Source organism: Rattus norvegicus, chromosome 2 (assembly GCF_021556685.1).
Source record: "Rattus norvegicus strain SHRSP/BbbUtx chromosome 2, alternate assembly SHRSP_T2T, whole genome shotgun sequence".
Lineage (NCBI taxonomy): Eukaryota > Metazoa > Chordata > Mammalia > Rodentia > Muridae > Rattus > Rattus norvegicus.
The window spans coordinates 184192501-184218722 of NC_141535.1; the positions used below are offsets into that span (position 1 = coordinate 184192501).

At 51.2% G+C, this 26222-nt stretch overlaps 3 protein-coding genes across 53 annotated transcripts in view; 1 reads left to right on the plus strand and 2 right to left on the minus strand.

Moving 5' to 3' along the window:
* Riiad1 (regulatory subunit of type II PKA R-subunit domain containing 1) overlaps window positions 1-3971 on the minus strand; it is a 16311-nt gene extending 12340 nt beyond the window's left edge. The window contains exons 1-2 of the mRNA XM_087613364.1: window positions 3776-3971; window positions 3542-3625 (exon numbers count right to left, since the gene is read on the minus strand). The gene's annotated coding sequence lies outside the window, so the exon portion shown is untranslated. The remainder of the gene's footprint in view (window positions 1-3541; window positions 3626-3775) is intronic.
* Window positions 1827-15904, plus strand: Celf3 (CUGBP, Elav-like family member 3). 50 transcript variants are annotated; one of them, XM_087630950.1, is made up of 14 exons: window positions 1833-1874; window positions 2600-2738; window positions 3808-3890; window positions 8556-8604; window positions 8999-9127; window positions 9226-9305; window positions 10172-10315; window positions 10449-10590; window positions 10824-10973; window positions 11430-11579; window positions 11868-12026; window positions 12272-12415; window positions 13186-13322; window positions 14872-15900. In XM_087630950.1, exons 4-13 carry the CDS (start codon window positions 8556-8558, stop codon window positions 13311-13313), a joined length of 1275 nt encoding a protein of 424 aa, XP_087487076.1. In that variant the 5' UTR covers window positions 1833-1874; window positions 2600-2738; window positions 3808-3890; the 3' UTR covers window positions 13314-13322; window positions 14872-15900.
* A 5754-nt stretch (window positions 15905-21658) lies between these two features.
* Snx27 (sorting nexin 27) overlaps window positions 21659-26222 on the minus strand; it is a 76485-nt gene continuing 71921 nt past the window's right edge. The window contains 1 exon segment of one of the 2 annotated variants that reach the window (NM_001110151.1): window positions 21659-25380. In NM_001110151.1, the coding sequence (NP_001103621.1) occupies window positions 25333-25380 (48 nt within the window). In that variant the 3' untranslated portion in view covers window positions 21659-25332. 2 annotated transcript variants of the gene reach the window in all.

The window sequence follows — 26222 nt, forward strand, 5'->3', positions numbered from 1 at the left end:
GGTGGGGCAGGTGAATGGAAAGTTACTGTGGAGAATTATAGCTTCCTACTTCCTGGTCCCCTGGCACTCCCATGGCATCTCCAGGCTACTCATCATGGAGTCTCCTCTCAACCTTTCAACCCATTCTAGGGCACCCTATTGGGAGGACCTGGGCGTCTGCATGATGAAGTGTTATCAAGTCGCAAACATACACTTACTTCACTCACATATACATTTATACACACAGACACAATGTAGCTTCAGGCCACAGAAACCCAGATTAAAGAAGGTGGAAGAGGTCACTAGGGAACAGGGCAGTAGGAGGAAGCATGAAGTCTCACCCAGTGCTTCAGTGAGCACAGAGGGAAAGAAAGGCCAGGTTCACACCAGTTCATTCCCATAAGGAATGCTGGGTGTGAGCATTCAGCGTCTGACCTCAGGACCCACCCTGCCCAGGCTGGACTCTCTGTGTTTTAGTCTCTTCATCCATATCATCTGAGGCGGTGTGTTTCCCCAGTTAGAAAATCTAGCACATTTGGAAACCTCCCTAGGACATGTTGTTTTAGTTCCAGTGGAGGGACCTGATCGCTGTGATAACTCAGGAATGGAGACCCCCAGGATGCATGCAGGCGTCTCAGAGACAGCTCCAGCCTGGGCAGAAGGGGAAGCAGGGGGTGCTACACGGAAGTTGCCAAGGGAGCGGATGGATGGTGAACCAGGACTGCTACCACAGAGAGCTGATGCCAACAGATACACGGGGCAGGTGTGGTGCTGGAGCACAGAGGGCTCATCTTCCCGTAGACTGTGGAACATAGGACCAAGTTTAGAAGTGTAATCGTTTGGGAGAAAAGTAGTTTCTAATGTATTTTTTGCCTCCTTTCATCTGATTCTGAGTTCCACCCAACGAATCTAACAAAAGGAAGCAAAGGAAGGAGAAATGGGATACTCTGCCCCTGAGGGGAGCCTGGCAGCTGTGCCTGTGCCTGTTCCCACAGAAGGAATCAAGATTCTCCACTTGTCACGGGCTCTTGCATGAAGCGTTTGTTAAGCACCTACTATGTACGAGCAAGACACCACACTAGATACTGGGGACAGTCGGACACTGAGTCTTGGTCTTCAAGCATAGTACAAGTGAGAGCTGCCGCCAGCTGCTGCCTCCCTGCCCAAGTATACACACACCTCCTCCAGAGAGAAGGAAGGGGGTGTCTGAAAATGCCAGGCTGCTAAGCTACTCTTGTTCCTTTTTCTGGAAAAGTATGCAGACTCTCTCTGACTCACTTCCACTGACTCTCCTTTCCCACACCCGTTTGAATTTTTTCCTCTCCGCCTCACTTTTGCTCTTTCCCCCTAGACCCTGTGACCACTTCCTTCCTCATATACACATCTCTCCCTGCTCTTCAGCGTGCGGGATTGCTCTTTCCCTTTTCCCTTCCTTGTTTCCTTCCTTGGGTTCTCACTTTCAGACTCCCCAAAGACCAGGCTGCCCTCTCCTCCCCACCCCCAGCTTCCACCTCCTGGGTCTGCTCTTCCTCTTCCAGCACCGGGGACAGCTCCAACCCCCGGAACAATGGACCCCACCCTAGGGCTCCTCTATAAATTCTCCATCTTAGTGTCTTTCCCAACTCCTCATTGGGGAGTAAGATGGGGGAAGGGTTGTTATCAAGACCAGCTGCTCTTCTGGGGCGGAAAGGGAGTCACGGAGAATAGAGATAGAAAGAGGGCGTGGCTCTTGCCCGGGTTGTGCGTCTCTCTCCAGGGTAGAGAATTTGTATTCCACCCCTGAGACTGACATCACTGATGTCAGGGGAAAGGAGGTGGGAGTGGGGAGGGGGGTGTGGAGGGGGGAGGTTTTTGTTGAGGAGAGCGCGTCCGGAGAGCAGAGCTCCGGGACCCAGGTGACCGGGAAAGCAGGCAGCCCTAGTGTCGGGAGTAGCCCGCAGCAGCCCAAGCGGGGGAACCATACAGGGTGGGGGTGGGAGGGGGGGTCAAGGGAGAACTTGAAGGGGGCAGGGCAGAAGGGACCCCCGGAACCCTGCCGCCATCAGAGATCAAGCATTTGGCATCAGGGATCTTCGGACCCAGCAAAAGGATCAGCCACAAGGGAGGTGTCCTCCCTAGGAAGCCAACGAGAGAGTCACCTGCCCCACATCAGGAGCAGGGACCCCCTCATGACGCTGCTGGCAACTATAGCAGGCCCCTAGCCCCTCAGCCTCCTTCCTATCTCCTTCTTCTGACTCTTATTCCATCTCCTTTGGCATTTGAGCCTTTGCTCCCCGCCCTCTGAGCTCCAGCTACCACCCAAACGCCCCAGGGCTTGGCTGCCCTGACCCTCATCCTGGAATATTTGCCAGATCTCTGGGAGGGAGATCCTTTGCTTGGGCTATGCCCCCTGGTGGTCTGACAGTGTCTGCCTAGACCCCTGACCCCTAGCCCTCAACTCCCCACGACTCCTTTGTGTGAAGAGCCCTCCTCTGCTCAGCACTGTGGTTGGGGGCCAAAGGGAAAGCCGGCCCTGCTGGGCCCCTGGGCCCTACCACCTGCCTCCTGGTTGGGCAGCTTCCCTTGTCTTTGGGCCTCTCCCTGTTCCCCCGGCCCCTCCTCCTGGGCCGCCCCAATGAAGGAGCCGGATGCCATCAAGCTGTTTGTGGGGCAGATCCCGAGGCATCTGGAGGAAAAGGACCTGAAGCCCATCTTCGAGCAGTTTGGTCGGATCTTCGAGCTGACTGTCATCAAGGACAAGTACACCGGGCTGCACAAGGGTGAGGGGTCAGGCCAGGCTGGAGAGGAGGCACTGAGTGGCCTGGGAGGCAAAAGGATGGAGGAAGTTGGAGGGATGGAGTGGCTGGAAAGGGCTGGTTTGGAAGTCTCTCAGGGCCTGGGGGACTGGATAAAGGACCTAAATGAGAACCCAGTTGAGTGTCAGGTACCGTAGGGTGAAAAACTAAGGGGAACTCTGCACGAGAGATGGAGGAGGGAGTTGATGGTATGGGATCAACAGAAGGGTTAGAAGAAAATTTAGGAAAGGATCGAGATGGACAATGGGAGAAGCCCCCGATAATGTTGGGATGGCTGGACAGGTGTGTTTAACCTAGAAAGAGTGGCTACAGCCAAGCCAGGGCAACCCAGGACTAAGGTGAAAGCGCGGAGGAGAGGGGCGTCGAGAAGAGAGAATGGACACCGTTTATCGGACTTGGAAAGTTACTAGGAAGAGGTTCCCGAGGTCTCTCCAAGCGCTGTGCTGCTAAGCAGGGCTGGCCTGGAATCAGGTCTTGGAGAGCTCCAGGGTCTGGGAACCCAGGGCCACACTACCTCCCTGAAATCTTTGGGCCCAGGAAAAAGCACTTCCGACTGTCGCTCCCCCCACCCCCTCTTCCTTCTCCGCGCACTCTGCAGACCTGTCTCTGGTGGAGTCTGGGAGATTCGAGAAGTAGGGAAAATGTAAGAGAGGGTGATGGTGGTCAAGATGGAGGGAGGAGAAGGTGAAAGAGAGAGAGGAGGGGGGAGGGAGGAAGGGAGGGAGGGAGGGAGGGAGGGAGGGAGAGAGCGCACAATATTGCCCTACCTGTTTGGAGATTACAGCTCTTCCTGCTCCAGTCCCATCTCTGAACAGATCAAATGCTCTCCCATGTCCCTCACCTCCAGGTCCCTGACCAACCCAGAGATAGGGTATAATTTTTATCCCTCTAGGTAAATGCTTCCTCCTTCCCAAGCCCAGCAGGCAGGGATGTCCAGAAGGGGACATCCAGGTCCTTGGTCTCCCAGGGAAGCCCTTAGGAAGGGAAACCTGAAGACTCACCCGACACTGTCTCTCTGCATGTGTATCTTCAGGATGTGCTTTCCTGACGTACTGTGCTCGCGATTCAGCCCTGAAGGCCCAGAGTGCCCTGCACGAACAGAAGACTCTCCCAGGGGTGAGTTCTGTGCTCTGCAGGGTCACGGGGCTGAGAGAAGCCTTAGGAGCAGCTGCAGACCCACCACCCACCCAGGACACTGAGCCATGGTCCGCCTCTTCATCACCAGGAAGTCCTTGTAGCATCATCTCCTTCCCTCTGTAGATGTGTGAAACAAAAATGGTTGGTGGAGTGACTGGGACATTTCCTGAGGCACACATTTCAGCTCCTCCCCCACGCCCCGGTCTGTCCCCAGGCCATGCAAGAGGGAGGACTTAGCTGTATGGGAGGAAGGTAGAGTAGACTGGACACCTGTGTCAGAGGGAGCAAGAGGCAGCCAGGCACTCTTTTGTGGTGCTGGCTAAGGCAGGCTGGGTGGCTATGAGATGGGGGAGGGGTGCTGCGGTCCAAGAACAGGCAGCTGGGCCTGCTTGACTGTTCTGTGCAGCTTTCTGAGATTACACAGGCTGCCCTGCCTGTCTCCCAGGAAGCACTCTGAAACAGAGTCGCAGGGCATCAAAGTAGATCAAGGTCTGGAGTGGACATGAGTTTGGGGACAGCAGGCAAGAGCAGAGCTGATGCCATCGTGGAAGATCAGGCTTGACCCTACCAAATGTGCCCAGGGAAGTCAGGAGAGCAAAGGTGGTGCTGAGGTGGCTTCCCTCCTGCAAAGCAACATTTTGTTGTTGTTTCTTCTTCTGAGCCAACTTTGTACAAGCTTGGGTCTGTAACTGAGAATGGGCACCAAGAAGCCTCTTGGTCCTTTTGGCCATCTATCTGCTTCTGTTTTCTCTCAGACTGAGTCCCAGGAAACCCTTCCTGAAGCTTCAGTGCCCACAGCGAACCTTTGCCCAGCACTGACTGGAGACATTTGTTCTAGCCTCTACTTCTTCCCCACATGGGACAGAGAATGGTACTGGCCACCCATCCTCCTGAGAGGAAACAGACAAAACAGATGGGGTGGGGATATAAGAAATAGAGCTACTTATATTCCCCCAACTTTAGACTCCCTTGAGGTTCCCTCCAGCCCCTCCCAACTATCTTATAGTATCTTATAGTTCCTGTTGTTCCCAACCAACAGGAGCAGCCATTGCGCAGAGTGGAGGGCGGCATGGGTGTGAACTGGCACGGGGGGTCTAGAGTAAGCATGTGCTTGTTCATGTGCACATGCATGTGAACACCTGACACCAGATTAGGGAAATGTGTGAGCTGTCCAGTCCCAGCTTCCCTCCTTTTTTGTTCTAGAGGCCCTCACGAATCAGGTTTTACCTCCATTGCTGTTGTGTTCCGTTCCTCATTTCAGAACCCTTACAGGAACTGGAGAGTCAGGGGAAAGAGTCCAAAAGAGGCCAGAGTAAGGACTTGGCAGTGTGAGGGTGACCGGAAGCCCCAAAAGCACAGTACCAGCTAGGGACATGTCCCCCGCATCTGTCTTCTCCAGCACCTGTGAAGCTCAGGTAAAACTCGGTCCTGAGAAGACAGAGGGCTGGGCGTAGGAGTCAGAAAAGGCTCCCTGGTAAGAATGACTCTGTCACTCTGCTCCAGACTTCCCAAGTGACACTAAGTTCCTACTTAGAGTTTGCGACAGTAGATAGAATCCAGGGGGTACTGATAAAGTTTCTATTAGGAAATGAGGGGTTCTGTTCTTCTAGGGGGTGGGGGGGGGGGAAATCACTCAAATGGGTTGAGAAAACTGACTCAGGTCAGTTAAGGGAAGAGATACCTATAGTCAAATTTCACCTTTGTGCCTTACCAAGGGGCCTCCGAGAGAGAGAGAGAGAGAGAGAGAGAGAGAGAGAGAGAGAGAGAGAGAGGTGTCTGTGTGTATATAGGGTGTCAGCCAATGACAGTTCTGTCAGCACATTTCTGCTCCTGTCTAATCTCCAAACCCTCCTGCGAGGTCTATTTTAACCTGTGTAGTTTTAGACTGCTTGTGTTGCTCCCCCTTTTATCACCCACAATCTAGAAGGTGCGCCCAGATTAGATGATGTTTCAGGCTGGCCTGTGACTGTTGAACCCCACTCCCCTCCAATGAGAGTCCCCGGGATGGTTCCCAGGTCCCAGGATCCATTCTGAGTAGGGTGTGGCCTCTTAGAAGTTTTGGTTGTGAGGGACGCCTCTGCCTGGTTTATCTCCCCCACCTGTTCTGGATCAAACTCCCACTCTCAAGATGTGGGTCTTCCCATGATCTTGAGGTGGGGATGGTGGTCTCTGGGACACCAGGTTCAACTGTGGAACCAGGAGGGGCAGGGCTCCAGACCTGCACCCCCAAGAGAGTTAGATTTTGTGAGAGAATGAGCTCTTTTTGGAGGTGGGATCTTGACTGTTAACGAGTGGGAGGGACCTGAACAGTGGTCCTGTTAGGGGAAGCAGATCAGAGATCCCTGGCTGGAGTATAAATAGCCCCTCCTTCCGGCAACCCTGGGGAGGGCTTATCACCCGGTGGGTGGAAGCTAGGGAAGAGGCCTGCCTGGTTGCCAGGTAACACAGCACAGCTGGACTCAGGGGAGGGGGCAGGTGTGCCCAGGTGAGCTAACAAGCTGACTTCCCACAGGAAGTGCCAGGCCAGGGAGAGAGGACTGAAAATGGGCGCCGGGAGTACTGAGAAGTCCTCTGTGAGGGTGTGAGGGTGTGAGGGTGTTGGGGGTGGGGAGCTCTGGCCACAAGATCCATAATGTGGTCTGTGCTGTGTCTCCGTGCGAAAGCGCATCAGCTGTGGGTATTTATTGATATGCTATTTTTGTTCTGGAAGCCTGCGCAGGGCGGGTATCACCTCATTTCTCTCCCAGGTTCTCAGCCTCTGAGAGAACAGCAACTTCTCAGAGACTTGTTAGGGCGGGCAAAGTGCCAGTCTAAGATTGCCCCATTCTGTGGCCCTGATTCTGACTGACTCGCCATCTTGAGGGATGGATGTGGTTAGCTGTTGTGGTGCCTAGGAGGGAGTTTGTTTTGGTGACAGTACAGAAGAGGTGACTGGCCATAACTTTCTACCCCACAGACCTCTCCTGACAAGCGCGCGCACGCGCACACACACACACACACACTTTAGGAGATTGAATTTCAGATAGGATAATCCCAGATTGGGAGGAGGATTTATGTGACTGTGACCCTCCCACCCCCCACCAGCTGCTCTCAGATCCAGAGATTTGGGGGGAGGGCAGGCTGGGGGAGGAATATCACTGGATATGAGCCTCAGGTTTGATCCAAGGCTGTGAACACCTGGCTGGCAGAGTCCAGCCGGGAGCGGTATTTCTGTATCCTCCATGTTAACTCAAGGTTTCCAAATTCAAGAGCACCAGAGTTGAGCAGCATTGGACTGCAGCCTTCCTGGTCTATCCTCTTGTTTAACGGATGAGAAAGTTGGAGCCTGGATGGGGCACAGCTAGTGAGGGGCAGGGCTCCTCTCAGTTAAGTGACTTTCCTTAGAGCACCCTAGGCATGTAAATGAATGCCTTGTTTATGCTTTTGGTCTCTAGAATTAAGACTGTCCCACCATCACATGAGTGAGGGGACTGACTGGGTGTGACCCAAGCAGCCCGAGTCCTCAATAGCAAAAGAAGTTCAGAGGCAGAACATTGTATGCTTCTTCCACTTTCCACTACTTGTGCTCGCCATCTTGGTTAAGGAGATCAACCTGTGGGAGTATTTCCCAAGTTCACTCACCAAACAAGACACAGAGAATAGAACTAGAAAATTTTCGGCCCACACTGGAGACTGAACAAAGGGTGATACTGTGGGTGTCAGGGAGAGAGGATAGATAGAGCTCTGGAGTACTTCCGAGTCAGGGAAGATGACTGCAAAGGAGCAGGATAGCCTCCGCTCCTTCAGCGCTCCGTGAGCGCTTTCTCAGCTCTTCAGATAGCAAGGATTGGTTGTGGAGGCGGGATACAGGATACCAGAACAGTATGGCCCCTGCAGGACTCATTCCAGGTACCTCTCTCCGGGACCAGGAAGCTTTCTTGGGCCCCTCCCCCATCTCCCAGCCCCCACCCAATACCCTACCCCCCCCCCCGCATACCCTGTTCCCACCCCCCTTCAGTCCTCCGATGTGTGTGGAGAAACAGAAGTGATGACATCACCACGGTCGCCAGGGCGACGGGGACGGATAAATCAGGCTGAGTGGGCGGTTGCCATGGTGCGCATTCTCCCGTTGCCACGGAGACTGGGCATCTGCTCCCTTTGTGCTGCCCGAGTGCCTTCCCCCTGGGGTCAAGGGGTGTAGGGGAGCAGAAAGAGAGGCGGACACACCTCCAGTGGTCAGAAGGAATTCTTGGCCTCAGTGGGGTCTCCCTCAGCTTTCCTTGGGGGTTCTCCCTGAGATAGCCTCTGCTTGTTCCTACTTTGCAGAATGGACGCAGCTCTGGCTGATCAGTTTGTTGGTTGAGCTCTGACTTAAGACCTGGGTCCTAAGAGCAGACCTTTTCCACCTAAGAGCAACACCTATAGGTGACCCAGGCATTCTGAGGTCAACCTGAGCCCAGAGCTGTACCCCCATGAACATCTTCCAACACATCCCCTCTCCCCAATACCTCTAATCCCTTTAGGTCTGAATTCTAGATAAGATTGGCCCTACCTTTCCTTCCCATCAACTTAGAGGACTGAGGCAACTTCTCTCCCTTCAGTCTGGGGAGGGCTCCTGGATGCTCCAAGGAGGCCCTGGCAGCTTCCTTCTTTTCTCTCCTATAGATGAACAGGCCGATCCAGGTCAAGCCAGCCGACAGCGAGAGTCGAGGAGGTAGGTTCTATAACTTTGGATTTAGCCCCTTTTCTCCTACCCCCAGGCCCAGGGCTTGATGGAGCTGAAGGACAGCCTTTCTTGAGGAAGGAAGTCTGGTAATGCTAAAGAATTATCTGCTAAAGTTGGGGTTAAGGAGTGGGTGGTAGGGGGTGAGATCTGGCTGGTTTGTAGAGGTTACAAAACAGGACAAGTAGAGTTCAAGTCCTTCAGAGCGGAATACTGCATGTTATTGAACTCTAATTCCCAACTATCAGTTCGTTACACCCTGGAGCCGCTGTTCCCCGGGATGGGGGAGGTAGTGTCAGGAGCAACGCGTATATGCGAAGGTGGAGCGCTGGGAACATGGCCAGGAGACCCTGTACATTCCTCCCCTCCTATGCCCTACCCCCAGAAGACCGGAAGCTCTTTGTGGGGATGCTAGGAAAGCAGCAGACAGATGAGGATGTCCGGAAGATGTTTGAACCGTTTGGGACTATAGACGAGTGCACTGTGCTCCGGGGGCCAGACGGGACCAGCAAAGGTAGCCCTTCCTTCATCTTATCCCTTGTCCGCAGGACCCAGTAGGGTGCCTTCATGGTAAGCACTCACCCCTCTTCTCCACCCCATCCACTTATCTAGGCTGTGCCTTTGTGAAGTTCCAGACTCATGCTGAGGCCCAGGCAGCCATTAACACTCTTCACAGCAGCCGGACTCTACCGGTGAGCCCCAGCCCTCTCCTTCCTTGTCTCTCTCTCTAGCTGGCCCACTTGCCAGGCCCCTGGCACAGGGCAGAATTCCATTCAGGATAGGACTTCTATTTTTTTTTTTTTTTTAGTTTTTCCAAAAGGATCAGCGAATCAAACACCACCCTCCCGTAGCTACTCTTCAACTTTACTTCCAATTCCCTTCCACTTATCTCCAGCCTCCTCCTCTCAGGTCCTTCTCACCTTCTGTGATGTCAGGACCCTGGTTTAGAGGCCCTGTTCAGCATGTGTTGATACTGCTGTCCCTAAGTGTTAGTGTTCGTTCAATTGAATGTGAGCTGGAATTGCAGCCGGAGCCAGCTAGCTTCTTCCAACAAACGCGGGCCTCTCACAACTCAAAGTTCAGGCATCGACAGAGAGCTGAGTCAGCTGGGCCCCTTCGCCTCTCAGAGTCTAGGACTCTGTAACAATACTTGCAGATGTTCCGATTTAGATTTGATTTGGCTCCGGCTAACATTAAAGTGTGATGTGTTACCCACTGGGCACTCCATGAGACCTGGGCGTGGGTCCAGAATCATGGCAGGGCGATGGAACAGCTGTCAGATTAACATTCCCCACAACTAATCCACTGTGGACTGTCAGCGCAGTCCGTTCTATGTCCACGGTCTGTCCAGTTTTGGGGGTTTTGTTTTGTTTTGTTTTCACTTAATTTCGCATTCCTCAATTCTATCTAGCCTTTTACATATCCCAGTGCAGGGAGATGGCGGGATTAGGATCTCCCCATTTGTAATGGCTGTGCTCCCAAGGAGGCCCGAGGCAAGACGAGGCCCCCCAGGGAGCAGACGCTGACTCTTCCTGTGACATGTGGGGCCCATGCCCAGGGTGCCTCATCCAGCCTGGTGGTAAAGTTTGCTGACACAGAGAAGGAGCGAGGTCTCCGCCGGATGCAGCAGGTGGCTACCCAGCTGGGCATGTTCAGCCCTATCGCCCTCCAGTTTGGAGCCTACAGCGCCTACACCCAGGCCGTAAGCACACCCTCCCACCCCCAGTACTAGACTTGCTCAGCTCCACGTCCTTTCGGGCCCACCCTCTCCACAGCAAAGCAGGGGTTAGAGCGAGTGCTGGGGGCGGGGCCTACTCTCCTCTTCCGTCCCACAGCTGATGCAGCAGCAGGCGGCCCTGGTAGCAGCTCACAGTGCCTACCTCAGCCCTATGGCCACCATGGCTGCCGTGCAGATGCAGCACATGGCTGCCATCAATGCCAATGGCCTCATCGCCACCCCCATCACTCCATCCTCAGGTAAGGCCTATGCTAGGCAGACTAGGTGGACGGGGCTGGGGACAAATGCAGCTGGGCAGGGAATGACAGCATGGTGGCCGTGATTAGGGGAAGCCATGGGGTGCAGGAGGTGCTCAGGGGTCAGAGGAGGGTCTGTTTGCTCCACTCTGTCCCCCCACCCCCAGCTTTGCCTACTGGTTCTCTGCGTCTGTGTGCCCGTCTCTGCTCCGTTGCTGTCATGTTCTCCTTCCTAGGAACCAGCACCCCTCCTGCCATTGCTGCCACGCCGGTCTCTGCCATTCCTGCTGCCTTGGGCGTCAACGGCTACAGCCCAGTGCCCACCCAGCCCACGGGGCAGCCTGCCCCTGATGCTCTCTATCCCAACGGGGTTCACCCTTACCCAGGTGGGGCTCTCTGCCTGCCCACCTTGCTCCATCAGCCATCCGGTCACTACTCCCATTGCTGGCAGCCATGGTACACCTCCCCTCTCCAACCTCAGGGTTTAAGGTGCTTTTTCTTGCTCTCTTCCTGGGCGGAAATGCTCCTCGGGTTCCTTTCTTTTCTTTTCCTTCCTCCTTCCTTTCTGTTTTGTTTTGAAAGTGTTTTTTGAGACAGGGTCTCTCTGTGTGGTTGGCTTTGAACTCACAAAGATCTGCCTATCTGCCTCCCTGAGTATGGAATTAAAGGCATGCGCTCCTGAGCTCCCAGCATTCTTTGGGCTCTTGGCTAGGGCAGCTGAGGCTTAGAGAGGCGAAGCAATGTGACAGAGTGGCATGTCAGTCACAGACTTTCCCCAACACTGGGCTCTTCCCCTTTCCTACTGCCACATGCGTTACCCTTTTCGTCTCCCCCACCCCCAGACGAGGCTCTGTCTGCTGAGAGAAGTGCTGGTGAGGCTCCCATTATGCCCCAGACCCACTCATGGCTTGTGATGCTCTCTGCAGCCCAGAGCCCTGCAGCCCCTGTGGACCCTCTCCAGCAGGCCTACGCAGGAATGCAGCACTACACAGGTGAGGCTCTCTAGCCCAGGCCCTGCCCAGGTGGGCGGACTAGCCTGGGGAAATCCATCTAGGAACTACAGTCTGAGCTTCTCTGCTCCCTGCCAACCACACCCCCAGGCCTTCCTGAGACGCTGTGCTTGTGAGAGTGGCACACACCCAGGACTTGGTCTGAGGAAGCCTCTTCCCTGACATCTTCTCAGCCTATGGATCCCACTGGTTTGGGCTGAGGAGGGAGGCAAGGCTACTTGTGAGGAGTCAGGGCAATCCCATTAGCTTTCTCTGTCTTCACTACCCCAGCAGCCTACCCTGCAGCCTACAGCCTGGTTGCACCTGCGTTCCCGCAGCCTCCAGCCCTGGTCGCCCAGCAGCCCCCACCACCACCTCAGCAGCAACAGCAGCAGCAGCAGCAACAGCAGCAGCAGCAGCAGCAACAGCAGCAGCAGCAGCAGCGGGAAGGTGCCAGCCTGGGCAGGGTCTGATAGCTGAAAACCTACAGGAATAAGAATGCCATGTTGTGGGCTCGGGTACTCCCGATGGCTCTTTCCCAAGCTCTGGGCCTGTGTGTGAGGACGGACAGAGTGGGGAACCCTGGCCCACACTGCTGGGGGCCAGGATTGGTGGCTGCTCTCCCCCCACCTCTGCCCGTCCAGTCTGCACTTCCCAGTCTCTGAGCTATCCCTTCTGTCTCTGCTGCCACCCAGGCCCTGATGGCTGTAACATCTTCATCTACCACCTGCCCCAGGAGTTCACAGACTCCGAGATCCTCCAGATGTTTGTCCCTTTTGGTCATGTCATCTCAGCCAAAGTCTTTGTTGACCGGGCCACCAATCAGAGCAAATGTTTTGGTAAGAATATGATGATCCAAAAGACAGAGTATGGACATTTTTGTTTGAACTCTTAGAACTAAGATCGTCACATCTGAAGGCATTTTAGGGTCTCAGTGAACTCTGTATTTGAAAGCCTGCGTATCCAAGGCCACACAAGAACTATCACTGACACACCCACCACCCCATACAGGTGCCACTCAGGCCTATCTCCTCCGGAGAAACCTCGGCCTCACTCTCCTCCTTAAGAACCAGCCTTGGGGCGAGACATCAGATCTCTGGAGTACATTTAGTGGCATGAGGGCCTAGGTTCTGTCAACACACACACACACGCGCACACACACATACATACATACACACGCACACATGCAAACACACACACACAGTCCAACTCCATTTCAGGTAATGTGGAGATACTGGATTTCAAAAGGACATAGGTTTCTTTCTGTTGCTTTCCTGTTCTTTGGAAGCTTGCCACAGTCCCTTGTTTCAAAAGCCTCTTACGGGATTTCCAAAAAGAATGTTTGTGAGAGCTCTCAGACTGAGGAAGGGCCCACCCTTCAGAATACTGGAAAGTACATCCTAGTTTGTGTGAATGGCTGGACTGGATTCACCCATTAAATGTATCACCAACAAACTATTTCTGAATGCCTACTATGTGCCAGGCTGGTTTCGTGGTATTAGAGCTGCTCGGAAGAAGAAGGGTGGTGCTGGGAAACCAAACAAGCTCTGGCCCTATGGTGGGACGGCGATGTAGGGCTGGGCCAGGCCTTATGCCCTTCTCACCCCAGGCTTTGTGAGTTTCGACAATCCGGCCAGTGCCCAGGCTGCCATCCAGGCTATGAACGGTTTCCAGATTGGCATGAAGCGCCTCAAAGTCCAGCTAAAGCGGCCTAAGGATGCAAACAGACCCTACTAAGGGCTTCAGGTGGGTGCTGCTCTTGTTCTGTGACTTCAGTGTCAGGCTTCACACACTGCAGCCAGACCCCTTAGGTAAATGTCCCACCCTTCCACTACCACCCACCTCACCCTGATGCTAGACATGAGGATTGAAATCCGGGCCACTCCCCCCACTACAGTTGTGTCTCCCACCCACATATGCCTCTGTGTGTGCATATGTACGTGCACGTGCACGTGCGCGCGCGCGTACACACACACACACACACACACACACACACACACACACACACACACAAAAGCATCCCAGAGAGATCCAAGTCTACACCTGTGTCTACTGGAGTTTTCCACAGTATCTGGTCTTGTTTGTCTGGTCAGCGTTCATGTGTCTGTGTCTTTCTCTTTCTGGTTTTCTTTTGGGTGGATGGAATTGGTAAGAGTAGGTTTTGGGGGCTAGGAGGCTGGTTTGGAGAACTGGAGGGTTGTAGAGCCTCTTGGTTTTGAGACCTGTTCTCCAGAGAAGTGGAGACAGATCGGTTCCCATTGCCCTGAACTGCAGCTGATTTCCCAGGGCCGCAGCAGAACACAGTGCAGGTGGGAGTGGGCGTGGCTTTGCTTAGTGGAGGAAGTGGAATTGTACTAAGTAGCCCTCAGCCCACTGTAGGCTGCCACCCAACCTTGGGGCACAGACCTGTAGCCCTACTTACCTTTGATTTGTTTAATCTCCCTTGGCCCAAACCTTGAAAAATCACAACCCAAGAACAATACCCACATTTCTGTTTCTCCCCTTTCCCCCCAATCCTGGCTGCTTAACTCCCCCCACCCTGGGGGCCCCCAGCCCAGGGTCCGTGTCATTGTCGGCTGAAGCCCCCATCCCGGACCCCTGCTCCGGGCCCCTGTAAGTTGCATGGAACAAGCGTGTTGTCTTTGGAGCCAATTGTTTGTTATCTGGGGAGGGGCTATGGCGGGAAACGCCCCCCAGCTCAGGCTCAGGGCCGGGGCAGCTCGCGGGATGTGCTGGTCAACAGTGGTTGGTGACTGTGGTCTGTGGTTCGTGCATTGTTCTCTTGCTTCCTTTGTTCCTTTCCAAAGAGGAATGAGAGAGAACACTAAGGGCTGGGAGTGGTGTCACCCCATGAGACTCCAATCCCTAAGCCTCTCTTGAGTCATCCCAAGTCTCTGGGGATGCTTCCCTCTCTCCAGGTGTCTGTCTAATCCATGCACCCCTTCTCCTTCCTTCTAGTTACCTCTGCCTGCCTGTTTGTCTCATTTCTTTGCTTCTCTCCTCATCTAGCTCTATCTTCCGGTCATTTTTGACTTGTTTCTTCCCACTAGCTTCAGTTTCTGTGTTGTTCCATACCGCCTTCCCCATTTCTCTGTTCTTGCTCTGTGCCCTCATAGCTGAAGGGATGGGGAGGTGAGCAGATGGGTCTGTTGGGCCGAGGCCTTTCCAATGCCTGCCTTTCTCAGGTAGCCCCATCGTAGGTGCCATCACTCCCTGCCACCCCAGCCTTACCCGGACCCCGTGACCAGTACTAGCCACTTTCCCTGTGCTTCACCTCTATTTCCTTCCTTCACAGGTCTGGAGATACCAGAGGAAGGGGCACTTCGTACCCTCTTCCTATGACTGGCCCTGGCCTTCTCTGCACATCTGCCCTGGGCCTTGATTGGACTTGGGGCAAAAGCTGCTTCATGGCCCAAAGGGCCTAGGACCTGGCTCATTCCCACCATCTTGCCTCTCTGGAGGGCCAGTTTTGCCTCCCTGCCTCCAAGAGCCTATTTCCTCCCCGGTGCCCTTTTGGCCTTTTGTGAGGAAGTGAGGAATAGGCTTGAAGGTTCAGGGGCATCTGCCTTCTGCTAAGGCTCCTGAGATGAGCTCTGTAACCACTGTTCACACTTGCCTCCCCTCAGTGGGCCTGAAGTAGCTGTGGAGGCCCAGGAGGACAGCAGGGCATTCTCTTTCCCAAGCGCCCTCACCTAGCCTCTCCTCCACGGCTCGGCCTTCTCAGAAGCTGGCTCCCACATTCCCCTCCACCCTCACCTAGAGGTAGGATATCTCCAAATCCCAGGCTCCCAGCCCTAAAACTCACTGCCTTCCCCAAGGGCCCCCTCCAAGGAGGATGTGGGGGCCCTGAGGGCTGCCTCTCTGCCAGTCAGTCACAGAGACCCTTTTTTCATGAGGAAAAGACCTTCCCCTGAATCCCTAAAAATGTTTACAGTCTCTGCTGGCCCTCCATGTAAATACCATGAGCACCAGGGCATTAACTAGCCCACCCAGCCAGACGCTGCCATCTCTCTTTCTGAGAGTTTAGACAATGTTACCCTTGGATTCTTTTTTTTTTTTTTCCCTCTCTTGATTTTTCTCCCTTTGCTTTGGGGGTAATTGGGTATTTTGGGGGAAGGGTACCGGGAGGGCTAAAGGGGTTTATTACCTGATCATTTTCTTTAGGAAGAGGTTTTAGAGAGAAGAACATGGGGTGGGAGTGGGAGGTGAAGGGCGAGAAGGGGAAATCAATCTCTGACACTTCTCTACACTTAACTTATTTACTGAGTTTTACTTTTAAAGAGTTGGCCTTTTCTGTCTAAATAAAGAAAAACATTTGAAAGCATCAACTATGAGTTGTGGAAGGCTGAGAGTAGGGTGCTCACACTGGGAAGGGGAGGGAGGGAGGAAGAGAGGGACTACGGCTTAGCAAAACTTTGGTGGAAGGCCAAGCCCTCCCTGTATTCAGACCTTGTCCATAACTTCAGGATCCTACTCTTCTGCTCATCTTTGGGGCTTAATTCTAGAATGTTCTTCAGTCAAGCCCAGGGGAAACCATCTGCAGGTGAGTGCAGAGGCAAGCGCTGACTGGTCAGGAGGCCTTTCCCTGTCTCCAGCTATGCCCCTCTAGGGTTGGGTTCCTGTAGTTTCAGGGACCCTGGGAGCTGGCCTTGATACTACCATTGCTGTTTGCGGTCCTGTCCAACCCCGTAATGTTCACCTCCTTATTCTCCATCAACCCTGTGGGATGGGATGGATACCATTTTATATGCAGGAAAGAGGGTCACAATGGCAGAAAGGAGAGAGCCATGGACGCTGACTGGATGCTGACCAGACACTGACCGTTTGCCAACTCCGAGCCATGTGTTAGCTGAGGTGAAGCCCCCAGCAGTATCACAGGCTGCAGCAGTGATCCATCCAGCAGGTCTGAAAGTCAGTTTCCTTTCAGAGAACTGCTGTTGGCTCACAGGGATCACGTGCTGTGGTTTCCTTACTGAGCACTGTTTGTTGGTAGCTCCTCTCTGCCAGCCCTCAGAAACTTGCCCCTCTCCAGTTACGATCTGGCCTCAGGTCAGAGTTGTACAAAGTCAGGCTGGGGATGTAGCTCAGTGGCAAAACACTTGGCAAGTGCACAGGGCCCCCTCTACACCAATACAGAGAAAATGAGAAAGAAGTCGGGAGTTACGAGGAGGAAGGTGTCGAGGGTGAGGAAAGGGGTACAAACAAGGGCAGAAGAGAAACTGCAGCCATGGGTCAAATCTCACAGCTCACCCCACAGTCCCTCAACCCTTCTCTTAGCACAGCCGCTAATAGTCTATAAAGGAAGTCAGAGCATGGCAGCACATGGCTGCAATTCCAGTGGGTTCAGAAGTTTGAGGCCAGCCTGGGACAGACAGACAAGCAGACAGGCAGGCACACGCGCGCGCGCACACACACACACACATGGCACTGTGAAGATACTGTGTGTGTGGCTTCAGGGAGAAGCAAAATCTTAGTGTGGTGGAGATCAAAAATGGGGTGGATTCCATATTCTTGGCTTTTCTTATGACCAGGGGGCAAAGGCCATGTTGGTGAGGAAGGCAAGCCCGTCATGGTGGTAGCTGGAGGTTGCTTGCTTATAACTCCAAAGCAGATAGTCTGCTTGTGTTTTTTCTTATTTCATTCAGTGTGGGCTCATGGGATGGTGTCAGCCACACTTACAGAGCCCTTCCCAGCTCATCCTCTGTGGGCATGCTCTCCTAGGTTGGCTTTAAATCCAGTCAAGCTGTAACTCAGAGCACCAATGAAGATTAAAGGCCTGACAATAAGGCTCTAGGTAGGATGTTTAGCTAGTAACAAAACTTCCGAAATCTCAGTGACAAGTGTGTGCATGTGTGTGACGGCATGAGAAGAAGCAAATGTACGGCCAATCAGAGCTGGTGGTTGGTGTCTGTGAACTTTCAACAGACTCTCCGAGAATGACTGTGCCTCCTCGCTCCTGGTATCTTTGGGCTTAGGCAGATGTGGCAGCACCTCAGGGGCTGCTTCTATTATATGCTCCTAATAACTTGCTGAAGAGAAAGTGTCATGTTAACAGAAGAGACACGACCTAAAACCCAACCCCAAGGGCAGATCCCACAATAGGAAAACTACAGCTGACAAGAACATGGCAGGGAAGGCCCTGAACGAGTTCAATAACTCGTCCTTTTCTGTACTTTTAGAGCTGAGAACTAGGCACATGCTGTGAGGATGTGCTGAGCCGTGCTGACTATGCGTCCATGGCCTTCTCCAGTACACCATTCACTTCTTTGGTTTCGAGTATCTGTGATCCAACAATTCCCTTCATGGCCAAGCCTCAGTTATTTTCTCTAAATCTGAGCATTTGAATAGCCTTGGCCTAACATCTTCGTTCTTAGAGAAGGGTTCTCACTTTGCAGCCTGTTTTTTATTACTTACTAATTTATTTGGTTTTTTTCTAGACAGGGTTTCTCTGCGTAGTTCTAGCAGTTCTGGACTCGCTCTATAGACTAGGCTGGCCTCAAACTCAGTCTCTGGAGTGTTGGGATTAAGGGCGTGCACCACCACCACCAGGCTCAGCCTCATTTAATGTGCACACACACATCCATGTGTGGGGTGAGCATGTGCACGTGTGGCAGTTACAAGGCAATTTCTGGAAGATGCTCATTCCCTCTTTTTACCATGTGGGTCCTGGGGGACCGAGTTAGGTCATCAGGCTTGGCAGCAAGCACCTTAATCACTCAATCACTTTGGTGGCCCACCGAGGCACATATCACTTAGAATGGTCCCCAAATCATTGTGTGGTCAAGAATGAGCTTGAGCTCCTGCTCCTCCCGCCTCCACTGCCCACGTTCTGGGATGGCAGGTGTGCACCTACACAGGGTTCACTGTCTTAATTCTCCAAGAGTCAACTTCCTCTTGCCAAATGCAAAATTTCCCTCTGTGGACTGAATCCCCTTGCCTGCTCAGTAAGAACAAGTTACTACCTTTTCCCTTAGTTTTCCTACTAGTAAACATCGCCACACATAGCGACTCATGACCAAGTCTGGATTATAACTGCGTTGCATATGCCTTGTTCATTGCTACTGCTCTAAACAGGTGCTCTGAGCACTAGGAGCTATTTAGTAAACAATGAGGAAATGACTGGTGGGGCTGGAGAGATGGCTTATCAGTTAAAAGTGTTTACCATTCTTGCAGAGGACACAGGTTTGAATCCTAACTCCCACATAGTGACTCACAACTGTAACTTCAGTACCAGAAAATCCCAACTCACACGTGTGCACATACATACACATAAAAGAACATCTCTAAAGAAATGACTCCTGGGGCCAGAAGAAGGTAGCTAAGCAGTTAAGAGCACTGGCTGCTCCTCTAGGGGACCTGGGTTCAATTCCCAACACTACGTGGCAGTTCACAACTGTGTAACGCCAGTTCCAGGGGATCCATTACACTAGGCATATGTGGTGCATAGACCTGTGCAGGAAGGCAAAATACCCACACATTTTTTTTTTTAAAAAGAAATGACTCCTAGATATCTATACTGGATTTCCCACCTTTTGTAAATCTAAGTAGTCAAATACTACATGTTCCCTCCAAAATCTTGGGGCTTTGCTTTCTTTTTAGTCAAGATTTATTTAAAGACAGAGTTTCTCTATGTAGCCCTAGGTTGTCCTGGAACTCTCTCTGCAGACCACACTGGCCTCAGACTCAAGGATCCCCTATCTATGCCTCTCTGTCTGTTGGGTTTAAAGGCTTGTCTCGCCATGGCCGGCTTTAAGATTTTTATGGGCGTGTCCACATGTTTATCTGTGGACCACATATTTATTTGCCTGGTGCCCAAAGAAACCAACAAGGAGGCTGCACCCCTGGAACTGGAGAGGGTTGTGAGCTACTGTGAGTGCTAGGTCCTTTGGAATTAGAGACAGTGCTCTTAACCAGAAAGACAGCTCTCTAGCCTACTTTGTGTTTTGTTTGGTTGGTTTTGTTTTGTTTTTGGCATTTTGAGATGTCTTTTTCTGTGTAGCCCTGGCTGTCTTGGAACTAACTCTGTAGACCAGGCTAGTCTCAAACTCACAGAGATCTGCCTGCCTCTCTGCCTTGAAAATACTGCCCCATTCTACTTTATTTTTTGAAGTAGAATCTCATGTAGTCCCGGCTGGCTTTGAGCTTGCTATATAGCCACAGATGATCCTGAATTGCAGATCATCCTACAAGTACATCCCAAGTGCTGACATTACAGTGCATCCACCTGGCCTGGCTCAACTCTTAAACAGTTTGATTCTCTAGTCACATGAAGCTTGGGAGACCTTCACCAATCTCACGTAAATTCAGTGTTATTAAATCACAAAAGATTTTGTTTCTATAATTTTTCCTTGTATCTATTTCCTTCCTTTCAGTTATTACTGTGTGTGCTTTTTTTCATTTTTAATTGGTTATTTATTTACATTTCAAATGTTATTCCCCTTCCCAGTTTCCCCTCCACAACACCCCATATCCCCAACCCCTCGTGTGTGCATCTTAATGGGATAATTATACCAGTTTCCTAACTCATCCCATCTTTCACATGCTGGAGGGAGAATCAACTCCCATAAATTGCCCTCTGACACACATTTACTGTGACACATACGTTCGAACACACACATACACTGTAAAAAGGGGCTGGGAGCATCCTTACCTCCTCCTGCATTCTTGGACATGCCCTATATTCCGCTGGCACAGAACTAGTCACTGCTCAGGACAGGTCTGTTCTGTTCCTACCCCACGCCTCTTGACTCTGCAGGCTGCAGTGGTCTTGAACAGAACAGCCAATAGTCTTGATACCTGCTTGATGAAATCCTGCTCGTGTTAAAGCATTTACATTAATCAGCACTCAGAGTTTCCTTATATCTTCATCTTAAGATTTATCACATTTATTGTATATGTGTGTGCAGAGAACTTGTGTGAAATCATTTTTCTCTTTCCACCATGCGGAACCCAGGATTCTAACTCAGGCTGTCAGCCTTGGCAGCAAGTGTCTTTACCCACTGGACCATCTTGCTCTCTCCCATGCTTTTGAGACAGGGTCTTACGTGGCCCAGGCTGGCCCCGAACTTACTATGTAGCTGAAGCTGGCCTTGCACTCCTGAACCTCCTGTGTGCTGAGTCCAGGGGTTACAGGCATGTACCACCACACCTGGGTCTTTATGATCGTTCTTGTAGCACTGAAACCTTTCCCTGTGAATCATCGGCCTGCCTCCTCTGTGAGGCTGTGAGCCTTCCTGCACCTGCGATTTCTTACACAACGTCCCACACCCACGCTTACTAATGCTGTTACTTTAGCCTCTGTGACTGTAAGTCTACCTTCTATAGTTCTCTCCTTCTTATTAAGGAGGTCAGTGGCATAGTATTATCCAAGACTAGGTGAATGAGACCGTGAACAATGTCTTGCCCCAAATCCAAACAAAATGGCAAACTTGGTGTCCTTGCTGTTAGGGTCAACTAAGGACCAAAGCACGTGGTAAAGCGCCATGAAAATACCAAAGAATGATGACTCATACAAAATGGAAATGCCTGACCCACTACAAATGATAAGCTCTTTGGAGAGCAGACTCCCTTCTGGATAGGGAGGTGGCCCGGTGCTGGGTTCTCTGTAAGCCCGAGGACAGCAAGGCACTTTTATTCTCAGGATGTGATCTGGGAGGGTCACACCCCCAGAGTACCTGGTATGCCAAGCACTCAGCAGGGGACATGGAAACTGTCTCCCCAGTTACTCATGAGTGAGAGACACATGCTAGGGTCAGGGAACATAACACCAAGTCTCAAAGGCTCTGCCGGGCTTTACCTGTGCTTGGTTGGTGAGGGGTCTGGGAACAGTGAACAGTCACAAGGCTTTGCAAAGGAGGGCTCAACAATCCAAGAACTAAGGAGGCGGTTGGAGTTCCTGAGGGAGCCACTGGGGACAGAGGGGCTCCTTCCTTCCTGCCGCAACTGCTTCGCTGGCTAGCTGGGGAAAGCAGCTAGATGTCCCTTCTCATTTTCAGACTAGCCACTCCAACTCAACTGCCAAAGGCCCCTCTTTAGTCCTTCCCACATAACCCAAAGGATTTGTAGTCTAGGAAACCAAAGAATTGTTTCATCAATAAATCAATTTATTTAAAAGAATATGTTACAATTAATTACACTAAGTGACATTACCAAACAGTCTTAGAGTGGTTAGCTCTAGGGCAGGGCCTGGAGAAGCACTGGAGCCACTGGGTCTCTGCATTCTCTTCACATTCGTAAATCACAAACAAAAGTACAAGATACTGCAGTGAAAATACAATTAGTTTCTCTCAAATAAATTAAAAGTGTGCATGGCCTGGGAAAAACTGAAGCCCAGCTCACCAGCTTAGAAGGGGGCACAATAACAAGGCGGCACCCATGGTCAGCAGCTGGCCAAGTGCTCCTACCAGGATCTGCCCTCTTCAGTCTCATTCCTCCCCAGAGCCTGGTGCCTACGCGCCCTCAGTTACCGCTGAGAGGAAGCTGCAGTTATCCAGGTAAAGGAGGCCTGGTACATATGCCGGGGGTTAGATAAGAGGAGCCCAAGATGGAGGACTAAAGAAGCATTCTCCCTCCCACCAGCTCTAAGTACTCAGCCACACTGCTGCTCCTCCAAAAAGAAGTTAAAGCAGCCCATGAAACTGGTGAAGGAGCAGCAGTGTGCTGAGGCCATCCCTCCAGACAGCACAATGGGCAGGAGGGCAGAAAGGGCCTCCATTCCTGGAGACTGGCTCTACTCAAATGCATGTAGGTCCCTTTAAGAAAACTGCTTTCTAGGAGCCGGAACTTAAGCTGGGAGTTCTGAGATGAGAGAGGTGTTCCCTCTTATCAGTGTCCTATTTTGCTGCTTCAGGCATTGGGTTTGGAGCAATGAAAGGATAATTCAAAGCTACTGGCCCTGGTAACTAAAGGATAAAATTAAATGGGCCAGGCAAGAGGATGCTAGAGCATTTACCTTGTTCCTCCCTGAGAGCTCTGTCAAGGCCGGGCGCTGCCCTGAACACTGACACATCTGTAGCTGGGCTGAGCCTAGGCCTCGGCAAGGGGAAGGCAGAAAACGGAGACCAGGATAAAAATACAAAGAGCAGAAGCTCAAAGTACTGCCCAAGCAAAGCTTCCTAGAGTGCCAGGTTTCTCAGGGCCTAAGTATTTTCCTGTTCCATAAAAATCTCTGAATTTTTGTCTCAGAGAACAGAAACTCAACGTTGAGGAAACAACAGCTGGAGACCAGGAAGATCCTGCCAGAGTGAAGCTGGGAAGGGACATCCCATTCCTAGAGACAAACTGTCCAAGAAAACTGTAGATGCCTCTCTGGGCAGAAGCCAAGACTAAGAAACATAGAACGGATTAGAGAAAGGAAGCGCAAGGGGCTTGGGGGAGGGATATGTTACATCTAACACTGCTTCATGCAAAAGAACTTGATCCTGTGGGCCTCTAGGCCATAGTGACCTCCTCCTCCATGACTGCAGCCCCACTGTGGGCCTGTGGGACCTCCTTCTTCCCATCTCCCTGCTGCAGCTGGGTGTTTTGGCAGCAAGACTACCTGAAGTAGCATGTTCCTACTCAGATCTGTTAGTCCCCACACGTCTGGGGCTCAACTCTTCAGGACCTTCAAAGCCCTGTCTCTACTCTGGAAGGCTGTAGCACAGGCTCTCCCACTGAGGGATGGATGGGCTGCACTGCTGCTGTTTTACAGTTTGCACACAGCTGGCCTCCAGAACATCTTGGAGAGGGAGAATCAACTCACCCCCTCTTAAGGTACTCAGGCTCATTATTAAAGCTAAAAGGGCGAGTTGATACTGATGAAAGCCTTCAAATCAGGTACGGCTCTCTTCAACTTTAAACACTCACCATATTTTATAACCTTGTGGTCCCACAGGCTTGGAGAGGAAAGGGATAGGAAAGGGAAAAGGTTCACACCTTCCTGGGACAATGGCTGCTAGAATTATGGAGACAGAAAAGTGGCCTCATAATGCTCTGCAAAACCAAGGCTTGAAAGAAACTTTAAACCAAGTCCAGCACTGCCGACCACATCCAATTCTAGCTGCCTCTCAGCCTCAGAAAGCCAAAGATGCAGCTGATGGCGGTTTCAATATTGAAGGTAAAGTAGATAAAGAGTTTCAAAGATGTGTTTTAGTTGTACCTAACCTGAGCATTCCTTACACAAGAACTCAAGGTTTAAGAATATTACTCTAGTGCCAGCCTGGGCTCTGTCCCACATGTTGCTTTGAGGTCCTATGAGGCCTAAGTGCAGGAGCAGGTAAAAAACTCTTCTACCTTTGAGATATGTGATCCAGAATAGCCTTGAACTCATTAGGTACCAGAGGGGTGGACTTGAAAATTCTGAGTTTCCTGTATTCCCCTCCCAAGTGCTGAGATTACAGGGATGCACTACAACACCCAAGTTTTATGTAGTGCTGGAGATGGAACTTAGGGCTTCACCCATGTTAGGCAAGCACTCTACCAACAGAACCGGCCCAGGCCCACCCCCAGGTAAAGAACTCTAAGAGTTTTCTCCTCAGTCTCCTTTGAAGGAAATGGTGGTGGTCAACTAAAACCGACCATATTCCCACTTCTTGGGCCCTCAGCTGTCATGAACAGGGCTAAGTTTACCCAAGGCACTCCCTCCACACACAACTGTTTAAAGAACTCACAGAGGATATAAAATATAGATGGTTACTGGACAGGAATGGAGGAGGTAAGGCCCTTATACACATGAGGCACTGCTTCCTTCCTTCTTTCCTTCCTTCCTTCTTTCTTCCCTCCCTCCCCTCCGTATGTCCTGCCTTGGTGCCTCAGATGCCAAGCTTTACTCCTGATACGATCCCTGTCTGTCTCAGGAAGAGAAGTGTCACAGTTTCTGTGGGAACAGCCTCCTCATGTGACCCTGAACTCTGGTTTGGGCCAGTTGCAAGGAAGCTTTATATAAAAGACCCTAAAGGAACAGGAAGGAGATGCAGGATGGATCAGGAAAATGACTTGCAATCAAGACTATAGGTCTTCAGACTCTCGGCAGCCTCGCCGCTCTTGAGAAACAGCCTTTCTCCTCCTCAGCACCCTCTTGAAGATAAAGACACTACACTCCTCGCTCCTCAGACTCTATGGCAAACCAACAGCCAGAAACCGTACTCAATACAGAAAGGGAGGAAAACCCAAGCAGGTTGTAAACTTTTCGAGTCCTTCATGAGGAGAGGTATTTTCCCTGTATTTTTTTTTTTCCTTTTTAAAGTTTGTTTCAAAATAAAGAGAGCAAGAGAGAGGTCATGAATTCAGTGAAAGGTGTGTAAAAACACAAGCTAAAAAAGGTTCTGCCATCAATATGAAATTTAAAAAGAAATATATATGTATATACGTGCAGCTAATTTGTGTATATATAATTTTTACATACATACATACATATATATGCTTGAACAGTGCAAATGGATGGAGTTCATAGTTCCAGTTTTAAAAATATAGTACAAGGAGAGTCTGTTGTTATGAGGCCCCGGGTAAAAGGACAAGGATGACTTTGGCGAGGTGCTGGGCTTGTTTCTGTCTGATCTCAGTGGACTTCTGGCACTATCAACCTGCTGCTCGCTACCAGCTCAGGTCCAGAGGTGTAAAATTCACAGGAGGTTATTAATAATATTTAGCTTAGGACTTTGGGATATAATGACTTTTTTCCTTTTTTCTTCTTTTGTGTTAATGGTTACTGTCTGACATGAAAGATGAAAAGGCTAAGAGGCTGAGGGCAAAGGGAAGGGGAAGGGATGAGGAAAGGCTAGGTGGCCACATCCCTCTGCTGTGACCTCGCCATCTGGAAAATATTCTGAAAGGAAAAAAAAAAAAGAAGCGTTACTGAGGAGCAGCCTGGCCTCCAATCTGGAGACAACCGTCCAACACGACTGGAGCAGCATGCCTGGCTGACCCTGACTCAACCCCATCCGAACCACAGCCTCTCAAAGCAGAGGACTCTGATATTTACCACCTGCCTCAGTCTTCCTCTTTTACAAAAGACACAATCCAGATTTAAGGCAGTTGCTATGCCCGAAACCACAGATAAAAGCAGCAGGAGAAATTCCAGATGACTGCCAGAGCCCAGTGTTCTTCTACTATAGCAAGAACACTAACCTCCACGTGACGGACTGTACTCTTTCATTTTCTGACTTTCTTTGACAATAAGTAGCTAAGTATTTATACAGAGTCTTCTAAAGTCTGCTCCAGCACTGACACCTATAGACAACGGTAGCAAAAAATGTCCCCACATTTATGTTCTCGGTTAGTGAAGAAAGACTCTACTGTGACTTATCTAGTCAGATGGCTAAAACTCTGGACAGGCACTCTCCGGGTCAGGAACAGCATGGAGGGTTATTTGATTAAAAACAACAAACAAATAAACAACAACAACAACAACAACAAAAATCAAACAAACAGGCAGAAGAGGGTCCATGATGTCATGAGAGACGGGAGAGCCTGCAGCCAGTGTCCACCCTCTACACAAGGGGAGAAGCAGGGCTTTTTTGCATAGCCCATTCACCATCCAGAGGCCAGCATCGCTGGGAGAATGTCCTGGCTCACATGGGATAATCAGTCTCTAACTAATATTCCTAGAAAGACAGAAATGGAGGTGAAGGTCCCGGTATTTGGTCATGGTCCTATGAATTGTAAACA

Coding starts and splice junctions, on each gene's coding strand:
- Celf3 (XM_087630914.1), top strand. CDS start 2,594: ATGAAGGAGCCGGATGCCATCAAGCTGTTTGTGGGGCAGATCCCGAGG. Junction 9,128..9,225: donor GCCAGACGGGACCAGCAAAG/GTAGCCCTTCCT, acceptor CCACTTATCTAG/GCTGTGCCTTTGTGAAGTTC. Junction 12,027..12,271: donor GCAGCAGCAGCAGCGGGAAG/GTGCCAGCCTGG, acceptor GCTGCCACCCAG/GCCCTGATGGCTGTAACATC.